This window comes from Barbus barbus, assembly GCF_936440315.1.
Source record: "Barbus barbus genome assembly, chromosome: 47".
In the NCBI taxonomy this organism is placed as follows: Eukaryota; Metazoa; Chordata; class Actinopteri; order Cypriniformes; family Cyprinidae; genus Barbus; species Barbus barbus.
Window position 1 is genome coordinate 1,702,273 of NC_136725.1, and position 16,827 is coordinate 1,719,099.

General features: G+C 37.8%; 1 protein-coding gene across 1 annotated transcript; it reads right to left on the reverse strand.

Moving 5' to 3' along the window:
* Window positions 1–335: 335 nt before the first annotated feature.
* On the reverse strand, window positions 336–16,806 carry ppp2cb (protein phosphatase 2, catalytic subunit, beta isozyme). Its single transcript, XM_079411151.1, has 7 exons — window positions 16,396–16,806; window positions 10,361–10,570; window positions 10,107–10,280; window positions 9,856–9,945; window positions 4,478–4,639; window positions 4,269–4,387; window positions 336–1,415 (listed from the first exon to the last, which is right to left on the reverse strand). The coding sequence occupies exons 1-7, from the start codon at window positions 16,495–16,497 to the stop codon at window positions 1,343–1,345; spliced, it is 930 nt and encodes a 309-aa protein (XP_079267277.1). The 5' UTR covers window positions 16,498–16,806; the 3' UTR covers window positions 336–1,342.
* Window positions 16,807–16,827: the final 21 nt, after the last annotated feature.

Below are 16,827 nucleotides of genomic sequence, written 5' to 3' on the forward strand. Positions count from 1 at the left end.
TGAAAAGTGTCCCTATTGCCATGCGAGATATTCTGCGCAGACAAACTTACATTCAGCTCAGACTTCAGGCTTGATATCTGGAGAGAGCTAATCATTTGCTTTGACTCCTTTACCATGTGATGTATCCCAATCTTCAAGCAGAAGGAACTAGATGAATATTCTGAAAAATACCATCCCAAAGATGCAGACAGGTAAGGGGGGACATCAGAGGCATGCTGCACACTGAATGTATTTCAAAGATATGCTCATTTGTAGTTAAAGATTTTTTTAAATGTTATTCTTTATGTTTAAAACTGTAATTGTTCACAAAATAGATGAATTTTTTTTTTTTTTTTACAACTGGAACAAACCCCCAAAAGAGCCCCCTAACCCAAGAAATCAGTCACTGGTAAAACACCTAACTGCAAAGTAATAGTTTTTTCTCAGAATACAGATATTTAGGAACGTCTGTGAATGAAGAAGCTCTTTACAGCCGGAGTGCAGTTATAACTTGTATCAGCAGAAGACTCTAACCAGTCAAACCTTGAAAAATGATCTGAAATGATCCAGTCAATTCTTAATGTAAAATAAAACACAACACAACTCTACATTACTTGTGGCTGCTGATATGTCCTGTTCCACATGGTCAGTATTGTTTCATTATGGATCACATGAACCATTGATTTCAAACAAAAGCACAAATAGTGTGTAGTAGTTTTGGAGTAGCTTGCGATTAAAAGTAGTTTATTAGTTCAAATACACCAAAGAAGAGGCTATCACTTATTGACAAATACACAAAAGACAGGTAACACAAAAGAAAAGAACATGGTAAGATTAGACAAAGAGATAAAGTCTTGTGTGTACACTCCCAGAATGGAAGAGGCGCGTCCTTCGGTTTCAACATTCCTTCCCAAATAGATTTTTTAGTTTTTTTTGTGAAGATAAGGATGTCAGCTTGTGCACTTGTATAAAATGTTACCGTTTTTCACATGCCTGGCATTGCCAACTTTAAGGACTTTTTTATCCAGTGATACTGTGAGAGAGAGAAAGCTAGTCACTTACATTTGTTTTTTTTACTCAAGAGTAATTTACAATTGAAGAACGAAGGGAACATCTCTATTCATTGTATACAGCAGGCAATTTGCACTATAGGCTAAAACGAGACACTTTGTAGCAGTACTGAGACAGAGCGATCGGATTTGGCCATTAAATGCTTGTATGGCACATTTTGGTCCGTGTTAGTGTTGTGTCAGAATATTTCCCCCATTTTATATACACATTGGATAAACAGATGTATGCACGTTTGGATGCGTCATCATCTTCCGCTTGCTTCAGGGCTCTTTCGTGGCAGGCCAGTGCTCGCTTATAGGAAGTAGTCGGGGGTGCGGCGGGTGACGTGAGGCTCTCCGCGTCGAGGAGCTGGATCAAACTGAAGGCTGGGGAAAAGAAGAAAAGCCGCTTAAACACTGTTCAAATGACTTTCACTCCAAAACCTCAATAAGAAAGAAGATATATTTTGCAGTTGGCATGACAATTTTAGAACTATTCAGAATTTTTGCATTTAGATATTTTAATGGCAATTAAGCACATTTTACCCCACAGTTCTCATATCTGGAGTTTTTTTTATTACCACTGTCATTAGTTTTATTACTGCAAGTCATTTATTCTCTCTCCTATCCAGGTTTCAAATGCAGCGAGACATTTATAGGTTGATCTTCCTGAAGTAATGCCCTATGATTTCCGAGATGCGGAGAACACGTGGAATCCAACCATAAAAACGGAAATGACTGATTAAAGCAGAAAAGTCACGGAATTTGCCAGATTTTGGATGGATGTGTCAAAAGTAGGTCAGCACACTTAAATCAGTGTCTGTGTACCATTTAAATATGAACCCTGCATGTTACTGTGTGAATGAATGGCACAGATATGCGGTTTCGTCTTCACAGGAACCCAAAGTAAAAGTTCGCTTTAGTTGAAAGAAACCATGACAGAAATATTACTATAGTACTACTACTACTAAGAAAAGTATTAAAACATTACCTTTAAAGGAATATTTAGCAGGAAAATTATTTACTTAGCAGAAAAATGTAAATACACAACACATTTGCTATAAAACTATAAAAAATAAAACTGAATTTGAGAAAAATAAAATAAAACATTTTATACGGCCTTAAAAATGTCATTTTTGTTCAACGTTTAATAAATTGCTGTTTATTTTAAGTTTCATGATTTCAATTAATTAGACATGCTTTTTGATGAATACAGTTTAATTTAACCATTAAAACGGTCTTGAAAAACGTAAACGGAAAAATAAATGGAATTTGGAAAAAAATAAGATGGATTTCAGTGTCCAACACATTACATAGTGAACACTCACGGGATGTTCAGAACACCTTGCAAGTGGCATTTTGTGGGCAACTACACACTTCGCTTTCAAATTAAAGACCGTTTGCATTGCAGCAATAAAATATTGTGGGGTTAGTAATGGGGTGGGAGAAAAATTTGATCCATCGATGCATCACGATTCTCTCTCCAACGATTCGGAGAATTTCAGAATTGATTCGGAGCTTAGTTTTTAACCAGATGTGCGATGACGCCGAGTTTGCTTTAGAAACACCCGTATTCTGCTTGCTTACAATTCCTCACACACACCACTCCAACCTTCCGTAAAATAATCTTTCATAAAGTTCAGAAAAGTTGAAGCGAATTACAACGGCATTCACGGGCTTCATTGCACAGGATGCACTGCGAGAGACGCACGCTTTGTTTGATGTTACACTTGAAGTGTGCGGTCTCACCCGTCTGTGTTTTCCTTACAAAATGCTCTACGAAGTCATCATTTATGTGGTTTGGAATGCAGTGGACTTATATATTTAAAATATGAACCTCACTAACAGAAGGCTGATTCAATTTCAAATGCTGACGCGCGCTGTGTGTAGATTTGTTTGTGTAGACTCCATGGTTTAATGTATTTGCATCTCAAAATGGGTTTATGATGCAAAATTAATGTAAACACAGCCAGTTATGTCTTAAGGGATTAAACGGACAGAACAAACCACATCATTTATTATATTTCAAAAGAGATCCGTGCGTGAATGCAGCTTAATACATCTCCCGCTGTCTAGGATACCATAGTTAAAAACAACCCTGCTGGAAAAAACAATAGACCCCTGCCCAAAACACAACAGAAAATGTAATGGATTGAATGGTTATGATGAGAATTGTACTGGTTTTAATGGAAACTATAATGGTGTCTACTGGTATGTGATGGATTCTATTGGTGGGATGTTGAATCCTATTAGAAAAATGCCCAAAACACACTACAAAAAGGAATTTTGTAATGTTTTACTGGAAAAAGCTAATGGTTTATCAGTATTTTAATGGAAACCATTAGAATTTCTGTGATGGTTTCTATTGGGCTTCTACTGTTGTTTTTTTTAGCAGGGAAAGATGAAGAAAAATCACTCACAGTTCTTGAATGGAAACGTTCAGATAATCTTAAATACTGAAAGCACTCTTTGTTTGCTTTTGCTATATGTTTCTATGCTCTCTTTATTATTTGCTACTTGCTAGTATGTTTTGAAGTTATAGGCCATTAGTTTAAAATTCTTAACATAAAACTGTTTGAATTATTTTTTATTTGTAATTATTTGAAAAAGTACTTAATTACTTATGTAAGGATATGTAAATGTAAGGATTTTAAAATTCTCAAGTTAGTAAACTAATTAATTAATAAAAGTAGATCAAGAATCGTTCTGGAATTGGATCGTGACTCCCAGAATCAGATCGAATCGTGACGTGACTAAAGAGTCCCACCCCTAGTTAGTAATGCCTAAAAGATAAAAAAACAAAACCCTATAGTCTAGCGCAGGGGTTTTCAACCTGTGGGGCGCCAGCACCTGTCAAGGGGGGCGCGAGCATCAATTAATTCAGAGACATTGCCTTGAAGATTTATGAATACGAGCTTTCAATTCTTCAGCCATCCGCTAGGGGGCAATCTGACTCCCGCTGTTCGGCGACAGTGAGAATGGTGTAAAATGATTTACGGTTAGTCATGTCAGAAATCCAACCATTGGCATGTTGTCATCTCAGAAACAAGCTCAGCCATCACACTGAATCAGGTAAACTGTCGCGAGTGAAATTACACAAACTTAGGGGGGCGCATGTCCTAAAAGGTTGAAAGCCCCTGGTCTAGTGAGCCAACTGAAATAGAATTCAGACATGTAGTTGAAATCACATTTTATATGACAGTACATATTTAAAAGATTATCATAAGATGCACAACTTACAACGAGTATTTAAGAGTATCGTCCAGTTCCATAATGGCTGCCTGATTTCCACAGCGATAGCAGTAGTTTGGCGCACTGAAGATAGTGACAACGTTCCTATCATGACACCAGTTGTATCCCTGAAAAAAAGAAAAAGAGTAGTTTTATTTGATCTGATTATGATCTTCATCCCACTGAAGGGCTCTGAAGAGCTGGACTGTGGATCTCACCTCCATGACCAGCTGATGAGCGCGGGACACCAGCGTGAGGCCGTTAGCGTGGTTGAAGGTCTCAGAAATGTCCTGTCCAAACGTGTAACCAGCTCCACGTGGAGAGATTCCCCAGCCACCGCGATCATCAGGGTCTGACCACAGCAGATCACACATGGGTCCCTGAAACACAAACAGATGTGCAGCCGTTCTCCATAAACCAGACAAATATTTCATATAAATGCCACATATCTTAAAGGGGACTTATTATGCCCCTTTTTACAAGATATAAAATACATTTCTGATGTCCCCAGAGCGTATATGTGAAGTTTTAGCTCAATATACCCCACAGATCAATTTTTACAGCTTGTTATAATTGCCAGTTTTAGGGTATGAGCCAAAACACGCTATTTTGAGTGTTGCTTTAAATGAGAATGAGCTGTTGCTCCCGGAGAAGAGGGCGGAGCTTCAAGAACTCCAGCTTCGCATTAGCAGTGCTAGCCTTTGCAAATAAACATTTCACTATTAATACAAGCCTGTTATCTTTACAGAAAACAAGTCAAAAGGTTTCAAAGTCAGTCATATGATGATACTGTGCATAATAAATTCACGTTTATGAATTACAGACAGGGAGCACGGCGGGATCAGGGTTCCACTTCTGATTATGAGCTCGACAACTTCAAGCGATCGACTCACATTGCTCTCAAACGCTACTTTTAACTACCACATTCCTATTCACGATCATTCTGATAGCACTTGAAGACAGCATCAGCGAAAACACACAAGAGACGATGGTAGCTTTAGCATCATTAGCCTTACAGAGTGCCAAGCAGCTCTTTCAGAAAGGCAATTTTTCCCCTCAGTGACGGCACAGAGGGAGAATCTGAAACAGCTCGTTTGGAGAGACTGTTCATGACTTATTGGTTTTATAAAAAAATTAGTTTTAACATTATAGGCTGGTTATTTTCACACACTGCGCCCACACAACTGTGTTCAAACGGCTTATAAAAGTGATTTTTGCATAATAGGTCCCCTTTAAACACATTTACAAGCATAGCTGTTATCTTGGTTATTTCATCTAAAGAGCTAATAAAAGTTGAGTGACAAAGTTTGGCTTAAAACCCATGAATCTGATCTTGATAAGCGCAAGCGGAAGCCCATATTGCACTGCAGGTCATGTGAACGAGCGCGAGAACACATCCTCAGCAGTGGCTCTGCATGCCATAAGCACTTCAGAACTTCAGTAAATATAACATGTGCCGTATTTCTGAAAGCTGGTTAAAATCAGAACTTGCAATGCCATTCGTCAATTAATTTAGAGCATTTTGCATATTTTTTATCCAGTAAAGTAGCCAAACGGGTTTGCAAAATGGTATGATTTGATTGGACATTCAACTGGATTAGTTCAGAAAGAAAAATTTGAAGCAGTTTCTCAGTCAGCGAAGAGAGCAAATCGAGTCTGGTGTATATTTATAGAGACAGAACAATTAGATACATTTTCTTTAACTAGTACTGTCAATGATGCACCAGTGAACGGGTCATAATTCAGGATCGGATGGTTTTTGCTCCAAATACCCAACTTGCAACCAGCCTTTTTTATTTTTATTTTTATTTCAGCTGATCTCTGTTCCAGGCTTGAACACAAACAACATTGCAATCATTTTCCAAAATGTCATGTGGAAATATTAGTGTGTTAACCTGTTACCGTTCACCAGAGCGACGGCGCACTGAACGATCTTTGTTTGCATGTGTCATTGTTTTCTAATAGAATAAATGAAACGGGACAAAGTTAATCTTGACAAACTATATATCATTCTGAGGGTCTAAGCCTCAAGCATCGACGACAGATCGCTGTTTTCCGATGGAAAGCTTATAAGGAATGTATTTGCTACATTTGTGTAAGCAGCACACATCAAAACACGCAGATTAAAAAAGCCGTACGTAGGGCTGCTCGATTATGGAAAAAATCATAATCACGATTATTTTGGTCATGATTGAAATCACGATTATTTTACACGATTACTCATTGACTTTGGAAATATGTTGCATTTATTGAACAGAACAGTGAATTCTCCTTAAAACAGATTAAGACAGATAAAACAGATAAAGGCAAACAAGATCAACAATGCAGTGCACTTCCACAATCTTTTGAAAACAAGTAATAAATAAAATATAAATAGTAAATAAAATAATAAATAAATTAGTCCAAAATAAATTTGCTCACGTATGTGCCTTAACAAACTGAAAAATGCAAAACAACATTTTACAACATTCTACATTTTAAACAATTAACAATAAAATTCCGGTCAGTAACTCAGTCCAAGAATATTTTAAGGCTGGCACACTATCGCTCAGAATTAACAGCAAATATGTTTAACTTCAACTTTAGCCTATGTAAACATGTTTCAACATGGCCAAAATGCTGATAGGGTTACAGATCTAAACCTTAAAGGTTTTTAGCCAGAAACACCAGCCTATTCACATGATCTGGTTTCAGTGATGAACGCAAGCAGGAGACAATATTTCCGCTAGTGCTAAAGACTCGCTCTGATGAAGAACTTGTGGCTGGAATACAAAGATATTTCCTTGCCAGGTTGGAAAGACGTGGGAAGATTCTCTGAGATTCCTTCCACCACTTCAGTGGGTCTTCCTCAGCATCCAGTGTCTCTGTCTGCTCTTTTTCTGCCATCTTCACTCGCGCTGATTTTTAAATGCGATCAGATACCACATACGCAACTTCTTCGCTGACAGTATAGAGTGAGAGAGTTCGGGCTTCTGGAAGGGCGAAAGTGCGGATGGGCGCGCGCGCGTCAGAACGCAGGTCAAAATAACTTAAAAAAAAAAGTGAATAATCGTTTTTTTTTCGATTACACCATTTTTGTGATCGTTGAGACCCGAAATCGAAATTCGATTAATTGCACAGCCCTAGCCGTACGTACCAGATTCATTGTAATAACGAGCATCATTGATCAGGAATCTCATTTTTCATGGTATCTTCAAATTTGAAATATGAACTCATGAGACACATGGCTTTTTTCATGTATTTGTATATGAAATAAAAAAACATTCAGTGTGGAAAAATATTTTTCAAGGCACGTCAGTGCCTATAACTTTTTATCTTTTTGAGCATTATCAACTCTGGATGATAGATAGTAAAGCCCAGAGTCTCTTCTTTCCAAAGATACCTAATATGTTTGTGTAGCACACTTTGTCACGAACTGTTACCATTTTAATTTAGGTAGGTTATTTTCACCTGTGAGGCCCACAATTGGGGGGGCGAAGGTTAACAGCCATTAACAAATTCAAGAAACACTGAAGACGGACAAAAAGAGGAGAGTATACTGTAGCAGCAGTACAAGCTCACTGTTGACAATGGACGGAAGAAAATCCTTAATATTGAATTGGTGATGGGAGAACTGACTGAAAAGTTTAGGTGGTATTTTCATCTCATCTTGTCTCTGTATAATGCATATTAAAGTATTTTTTATAAGTGCTGTGTTACGTTTTTATTTTTAACACCAATAACCAAGGAAATACGGTATCCATAAGCTACCATAATCCAGTACCATAATACTGTTCCATAAGCGCCACCTGCTGTCAGAGAGTGAATTTGCGCCTCTTTTAGCCTCATCTTTGTTTGGATCTTGATTAAAATACAGTGGTTAGCTCAATTCTTTTTAAATGGCTACAGATAGTTCAGCCTATAATCGAGGTAATAAACATCTGGTTTTGTCTCTTGCTTAAAACAAATATAAAAAAACCATCAGCAATGTGTATCAGAATTAGCAAATTTTCTTGTAAAATAATATCAGTATCAGCCATGGCAATTCAAAATCGGTGCATCACTAGTTAATGTTATTAAACAGCCAATCACACTAAACCCGTTTTGTTTCCTAAGCAAACATGCACTAGATGGGTGTCATTGACTACTACATTGTGTTGAATCAAAAGTTTTGGTGTTGGTTTTGCATCCCCTCAGATTAAAACTCTCGCAAACCTCCTCTGCCTCACAACAGCGGGAAACCCTTCTGGAAAGATTTCATCAGATCCAGTAAAGTGCTTTTGATCTCTGCAATGGGTCAGATAATCGATCTAGGGCTGCATGATTTGGGGAAAACATTGAACTGACTCCAGCTGAATAACAACACTACTGTCTTCAGTAGAGCTGCTTATAGCTGAACTGCTTTCATAATGAATGAACTTTACCCAGCTACTGAACTGAACCAACACTGACGTGACTGGAGCTGAATAATGACACTATTGTCTTGTTAGAGCTGCTTTACAGCAGAATTTGGATTTGCCTTATTTTTGAAGTTTGCATCACTTATTCTGTTACTTTCCTGTTTAATACTGTAAAGCTGTTTTGAACAATCTGTACTGTATAAAGCACCAAAAAAAAAAAAAAACTAATTGTGTTTTTCTATGAAACTTCTATTGAAAAACAGGTTTGCTGTGCTTTTCGTAGAGCTGCACAATTTGGCCAAAATTTTAATGATTATACATCAATATATCTATAGACCTAATTTAGCGCTGCACTCTTTGGCTTGTCTTCCGTTTGTATTTCTGCAGCTTAAAGGTAAGGTTGTACGAATTTATGAATTAAACACTCATTTTAAAATTGTCCCAGGCTACTGACACTTGTTATGCCATCCACTTCGAACATTACAATGCTCACGTTCGTTAACTCCACAGTAAGTAAATCCACTTCACCAGCTAATTACTCTTCAACAGAGATGCTATAGATCTACTGCAAAAAAACTGAAATTCAAAGACAAGATTCTAAACATGTCTGTGCAATTGTTTCTCTGACACAAAGTCTATTTAATAATAACAATAATATATTATAATAATAATAACATTTCACTGTAAAAAATTATTTTTTTTTCCTTTTTTTTCCTTTCCTGTTTTAACACCATGCCAGCTTCTATGGCTGTTCATGGCGAGAGCCATGTTTAATTACTCAAATTTAAGACTAAAGTTGTTGATTCCAATTCTATTTTTCTTTTTTATTAAAAAACATTTCTCTAACACTAGCGTTCCCTATTCTTTTTCTATTCTATCTACTTGTTTCTTTTTATTTATTATAAAAAAAAAAACTTGCTACGTGTACTGTTAAGCAAACAGACTTTTCACAGCACTCACATATCATTGCTCTTTTGTTGGTTTTGATTGCTTCTATTGTCCTCATTTGTAAGTCACTTTGGATAAAAGCATCTGCTAAATGACTAAATGTAAATGTAAATATTTAAGCTAAATTTTTTTCTAAAAACAAACTCAAAACTAGATTTGGATTTACTCAACAGTAATATTAGAATACAAATTTTTTTTTACACATTTAATTTTTCTTTAAGCCACTAGACACTGCTAGTAGTGTGGATGCGATCTGTAGCTGTACTGACCTCATGTGGCACCTCCTGCAGACGATCCAGCGCACGAATGTGATCCAGCGTGTCTATGGATGGAGAGAGGCCACCATGCAGACAGAAGATCTGACACACAGAGAGTTATACGAGTTATTAACAGCCATCAGCAGCTGTCAGGGGATTCCAAGATAGGCTCTGTTGATGATAACTTGACATTTGTGAGAGAAGTTAAAACTCCTCTGGTATTATTCTTATGCATTTCCCAGAAAAGGAGGAGTATTCCTCACCTGCCCATCCACCAGAGCTGTGAGGGGTAGGTAGTCAAAGAGGTCTGTGAAATATTTCCAGACGTTTGCGTTGCCGTATTTCCTCAAGCACTCGTCATAGAAGCCGTAAACCTGTGTGATCTGTCTGCTCTCGTGGTTTCCCCGCAATATCGTGATGCGTTCTGGATAGCGAACCTACAAACGAAGCAGACGAATGAACTGTCAAAATGTCTGAAAAGTGTGCAAGACCACTTTAGTAAATTTAGTAAGCATACTTTTAGTGCAACAAGAAGTGAGACTGTTTCCACCGAGTAATATCCTCTGTCTACATAGTCGCCCATAAACAGGTAGTTAGTGTCAGGTGACTTCCCTCCGATTCGGAAGAGCTCCATTAGGTCATGAAACTGGCCGTGCACATCTCCACACACTGTGACGGGGCAGCGCACCTCCTGCACATTGGACTCTTTAGTGAGAATCTCTTTAGCCTGCGGGTGTAAGAACAGGACAGTGCATCAGGCAGAGGTGAAGGTTTGAAAGCAGAAAAATATCTGACAGGAATGTTTCGAAAGCCCAATCAGGGGCGTGTTTCCTAAAAGCATCGTTAGCCAATAAGTTCCTTCATTACCAACACAGTTCAATAACTTTGCATTTCTCTTAACCATATTTCCAGCGAACATTCATCAGAAAACAGCATCACAAACTTCTCAGGTCCTTGACCTGAGATTAGACGCAAAGTTTCTGTTAGTACAACACGCAGAGATGCAAACTGGCTGAATAAACTGCAAACATAGCCTAAAGGAAGGGCTGGGTGTTATGGCCAAAAAATGATCATTTATAGCATTTTTTTCATATCAGTTGGTATGGATAATTATCACGATAAATGTCAAATCTTTGCTTAATTCAAGTTTAAAGCCAGATTTTTGCTCCAAAGTTAAAGTTCTAGAAAGCGTTAATTTTGCTTAATATAAATTCAAGTTTTTACTAGAATTCAATCTGGCTTCCCAACTCATTTTTTAGCGTGTGTGCGGCACATTATTCGCCGCGGCAGAAGAAGTGCGTGGCCACGCGCGCGCAGCTTAGAGGGAACAGTGCATATGGTTATATTTTACCATGGTATTGAGGTGCTATATGTGTGGTTTTAACTGTGGTTATCATAATCTAAATGTATGCTACAATGGAAAATCAATAATAATTTAAAAAAAACCTTATAATGAATAATGAAATTTCACCATATAAAAATTAGTTTGCTACAGTTTTTTTTTTACAGACGTTACTGATTTTAATAATGAACAAATTTACATCTGCATCCAAACTAAAGCTACTACTACTACCAAATGTGCAGGCAAAAAAAGTTATATTATTAATATTATCAGGCAACACAAAAAACCTGTTTCTTGATTTGAAACAATATCACTCTAACTGAACTATTTATCAAAGAATCCTGTAAAATGATCCCAAACAATATTAAGCAGCAAAACGTTTTCCTACATTGATTTTATTACTGATATTACAATGATTTCTGAAGGATCATGTGACACTGAAGACTGAAGTAATGATGCTGAAAAGTCAGCTTTGCTTGACAGGAATAAATTATATTTTGTTGTGTCTGCCCAATAGAGAAAAGTTTTGCTCGGCAGGAAAAAAAATGAGAGAATATTGACTATATGGTTTCTAGATATTTGTATAAAAATAGTTGTCTAAATACATGGAGTATAAATGCACAAACGCTATAGCTTAATCACAAAAACACTAATTATATTCAGTACTCCTTTAATACGTCTACATTTATAATGTTATTATCGATAAGAATATCCCACATTTCTGACTCAATACCATGGTGCAGTTAGCGTTATTACAGTAAATCCATGGTAGATGATGGCGATCTGTTGATTGAAAAGCCTCCTGACTGTATCATTGTTTCTGCAGTTTGTCAGCACTGTATCATCTGACTCTAAACTAGTTTAAATCAAGTCATTTGTGCTCTTCGCTGAATTCAAGCACTTCACACTGGATCTGACAGCGCTGTTTAGCGAGATTCATCGGCTCTAGTGAGCTCACAACCACTGCGCTGCCGTTTGAACTTTGATCCGAGCGGATAAACGGTCCGTGTGGCGCGCTTCAAATGAGTTTTCACTCCGCTTTTGGCGCATAAACATTATACTGAACATTTATCAAACTCTTATCGTTTTATCAAGGAAACTGGTATCATGATCATCATCATCGATTTATCGTCCGGCCCTACCTACAGGAGTAAACTGTATCCCGATTAAATACTGCATGTTACATACTTCAATATTAACGGCAGTCTTGAATGTAATAATTAGAAGGTTTTTACTGCACGACCAGCATGTGACTTCAATAACAACCAATGTGGTTGAAACAACAAAGGTACGACAATGATCAGAAAACTAGCTAGTTAGTTTCTACAGCAATGCATTGTACACCCAGATTGTTTTTTGTAAGAAGGAGCTGCACACATTCAGCCTTGTTCCACACAACTGATGCACCAAGTTGGCTTTAGACCATATTCACACTTTATTAGTGGCGTTTGATCAAGCAAGTACAAACAGTACACCCACTGTCTGAACAACGATTCCTCAACTCATGGGTCTTGTAGAAGAGAGATGTGCTTTATTAAGAGACCAGGCAAGCGCCAATCAAACTTACAACAGAAAAGGCTGATAATATGAGCCACTAAAGCTAGAACACGCTGAAAATGCTCAGGATAACAGAAGCAGGTTTTAAACACGAAATTAAAAGAAACCAGAGCGCTTATCAGATAGACATGCATGTCTGTGCACTCTGTATCGCTGTGAAATCAAATCAATATCTTCTGAGAACAACCCACATCAGTATGGAGACAGTATGAGTGTTTCCATGGAGACATCTGGTCCCATTTCCATTTAGCACTGTTTTACTTTTACCCCTTTTTGATTGCGTGCAGGAATACACAGATGTAGGCCAGTACAGATCAAGTACATATTAGGGACAGGCATTGCGGTCACACGGTCTACTTGAGTAGTATTTAGGGGTGGGAGGCTATTTTTTACATTTTTTCTCCATGTGTATACTTGTCAAAAAGACACCTTTGACCACTGTATAAAAAGTACAAACAAAATAAAAAACCAACAAAAAAAAAAAAAACAGCACACACAAAAGGCTTCATGTTGTGTTATACGAAGACTTACTAGCCAACTCAAAGAAAAAAAGCACGTCTCTGCTCTTTCTGAAGTGCTATATGGGTAAAATTTCAAACGTCAGCATGGCAAGTTGTGACAGTTATGAGAAACACCTCTAGATTAAGCAATATCACAGTGTTGTGTGTGGTACTGCTCTAAACAACAGTTCAATACACAAAAAAACTGAGTTAGTCACTGTCAAGAAAGAAGAGTGATGAGCGGTCAATGCAGTTTTGGTTCATCATATAACAAATTAGGGGTGTCACAATTCTCAATATATAATATCGAAGCGTTCGGTATGGCATCCGCGGTTTAATACGTGCTTGTGAATTCGGTTTTGCATATGAATAATTTTCCGTTTGTTTTATTTCTCATGGAGTTGACTGTGTGTGCCCGTGAGTTCACGTGCTAAGATGAGGAAAGGCCTCCCCGCTGATATCGTGCATTTGAAAAAGAAACGCACGCCGAGCTTCTTCCCTTGTAATGACTTGCTATGAGAAGTGTTTGTAAAGCTGTTGTCCAACAATAGAGAACATTATAACTCATTTTTACTTCCCAACAGCAGTTGAGTGTTTGAAATAACTTCCTTTTGTCACCTAATGTGGCTTCTAGGGATGTCACGAGAACTGATACTACGGTACCAAGTCTGTATAAACATTTTAAAAGAGGGCTGAACAATTAATTGCATTCACGATAATATAGCGATATGAAAAAATGTGATTTTTCAACTGCAGAGGCTGCGATTATACTCTGCCATGTGACACACGAGAGTAAAGAGGTGTTCGGGTTGAAGATCGATCGGTGTGTGGCATCAAAGTACGGCGAGAGAAAGCATAAGGAGACATCCGCTCTCTTATAGCTATCGCAGTACTTTGATGATCGGTCTAAGCAGCGCTGCTTCAAGTCGAACACATCTAAGAAGTCTTCAGAGGAAGCATCAAGTTGGCACGCTACAGTGTTGCCAAGTCCGCGGTTTGCTTCCAAAAACATGATATTTATTCCCTGAAATGCGAATCTTACCAGGGGAACCCCTCCACAAAAACGTGTATTTTACACCCCGGAATACGATTTTTACCGGTGGACCCCCTTGAAACACAACTGGGCAGGTTTTGTTGTGAAAACCTGGCATGCTACACACGGAAATGTTTGAAAGCGTATATATGAATGTACTTCAAAACGGCACATTGAAATTACTCAAGCAGTAACAGTGTTACTGTGCATTTCATTACTAAAGACTTCAACCTTAAGATAATATAGGCTATATAATAAGGTAATATATATTTGATATGTATTACTATCTTTAAATAAATCACTCATATAAAGTTTTGGACATATGGCCCACTCATAATCATGTTAAACAATCGTGATTACAATATTGACCAAAATAATCGTGATTATGATTTTTGCCATGATCGAGCAGCCCTAATTCAGAATATAGGGGTGTGTGTCTTATTTGAAGGCCAAGTGCCACTAATGTTGTGGTTTTGCATTTTTAAATAAGTTCATGTTTAAGTATTATTGCCTTTTTCCCTGCGGTATCGAGCATCATATACTTCTAGTGGTATCGGTACCGACTACTAGATTTTTGGTATCGTGACATCACTAGTGGCTTCTTATCATGGAATGAGGCAGAAAATATAGTCTATACTACACTATAAAGGCTATGTCGATTTGCAATGGCTTACAAATATACTTAATCATTATGAAAATACCCGAAATGGCTTGAAGAACCATATAAACTATATATTGTCGCAGGCGAGTGTTTATTATCCTTACGTTTCATCGTTCAAAACGTTTAACGTTATACATCGTTTTATTCAGTTACAGGATAGGATGTTAGGGATTTCCTGGAACCTAATCAGCTCTATTACTTCTGTGAAGCATATGTGGATTTTCTGCACGAGGGCACCAGTATGAATGAAACACACATTACATGTGTTTATAGCGCTAAATAATGGCCAATCCATCCTATTTTGGGTACAAATCAGAAAAATAATACCTCTCTCAAAAGAAATTTTAAGTAGACATATAATAACTCATGCTTTTTCCAGAGTACAGAGGTTTACAGTAGTTGTTAATTTGAAACACACCATCAGAACCGAACCAGAAACCTTGGTTAAAAAGATGAGGTATGTATTGAACCGTGGGCTAACAGTATTGTTGCATCAACAACAAATGATTATTTTTGTTAAATGGCAACGTTCTGTTATGTCAGGATTAGATCTAGCAGAATAATGGGACGTAATGATTTTGACTGTGACATCAATTTTTAATATGCAAATAACATTTATAAAAGCAGCAAGGCTTTCGATACCACACTATAGACTACCGTTACTTGCTGTGCCCTGCTAATTCACAACATAGTTCTGCCTCTCATGTCTTAATGCCTAAACGAAAACCATCTTCACTTTAGACACAGTGAAACACTCCTGATAAAGCCTTCCTACATTTCATTTCATCCAAAGAGAACTATGCTATATTGATTGCATTTTATCAGCCATGGGAATACAGGAATGTATCCTTCCCGAAATTGGCACCCAGAACCATGGATTTTCACTGGTATTGGTACCGAATACTGAAATGTTGTTACCGTGACAACAATAATCCTTATGTTGACTTAAAGATTGCACTTTTCACTTCTTCGATTTATTATTAATGAAAGTGTATTATCCCTTAAGTTATATAAATCGTATTTTTGGATCTTGCCAAGAGCTCTGTTGAAGACTCATTCATTTGGGTCTATATCTGATTAAATCAGACAGCTGTTTTGTCATCTAGTGAGGTCAGTAAATAGAGAGAAGTTGCTGGAGGTTACTATTTAACCACAGTCACTCAATTTCAAGTCTACAGACTGTAAATAACAAATCTATGCAACAAATTACAGATACTGAGGAATTAGGTACAAATAAATACAGCCTCAACTCTAACCTGTCTATTATATGGTATGTAATATATATTGACAACAATAATGAACACTAACACTCTGACGTGTGCTGGCTGTGGTGTTAATACAGTCAAATGATGCTATAATAACTATAACACATGGAAATCATGAAATGGACAGACAGTGGTAGAATGTTTTGCTTAAATATAATAAAACAGTTCGCATTAATACGTCTTATTTTCTTTACCTTCTCGCAGAGTGTTCTCACTTGGTTCTCGCTCAGCTGTTTGCACTCGTTCAGCTGTTCGACCCATTGGTCTAATTCTTTGGTGAATGTTTTATCCTCCATCACCGGCGCGATCCTGCGGTAATTCTCGCCGAGTCTCCGGTAATTAAACGAGCGCTGCGCTGGGCCGACGCGAAACACAACCACCGAAGACCGCCGTTAAACTCGGATATCAGCTCATTAAACACGAAACACCGTGTCACGGGTGGTTTTCATCTACACTTGGTGGTGACCGATAGATGTCTTTTGACGGTCTCCGCGGTCTGTCGTCGGTGGATTTTCCGTTGACTCCTCGCGCTTCCGACCTTCCTCATGAACGCGCTGCTGTGTAATGGCCGCTGCTCTCGCCGCCCGTGACGTCATCGGAACGGCACGCTCCCGAGCGCTCTGCGC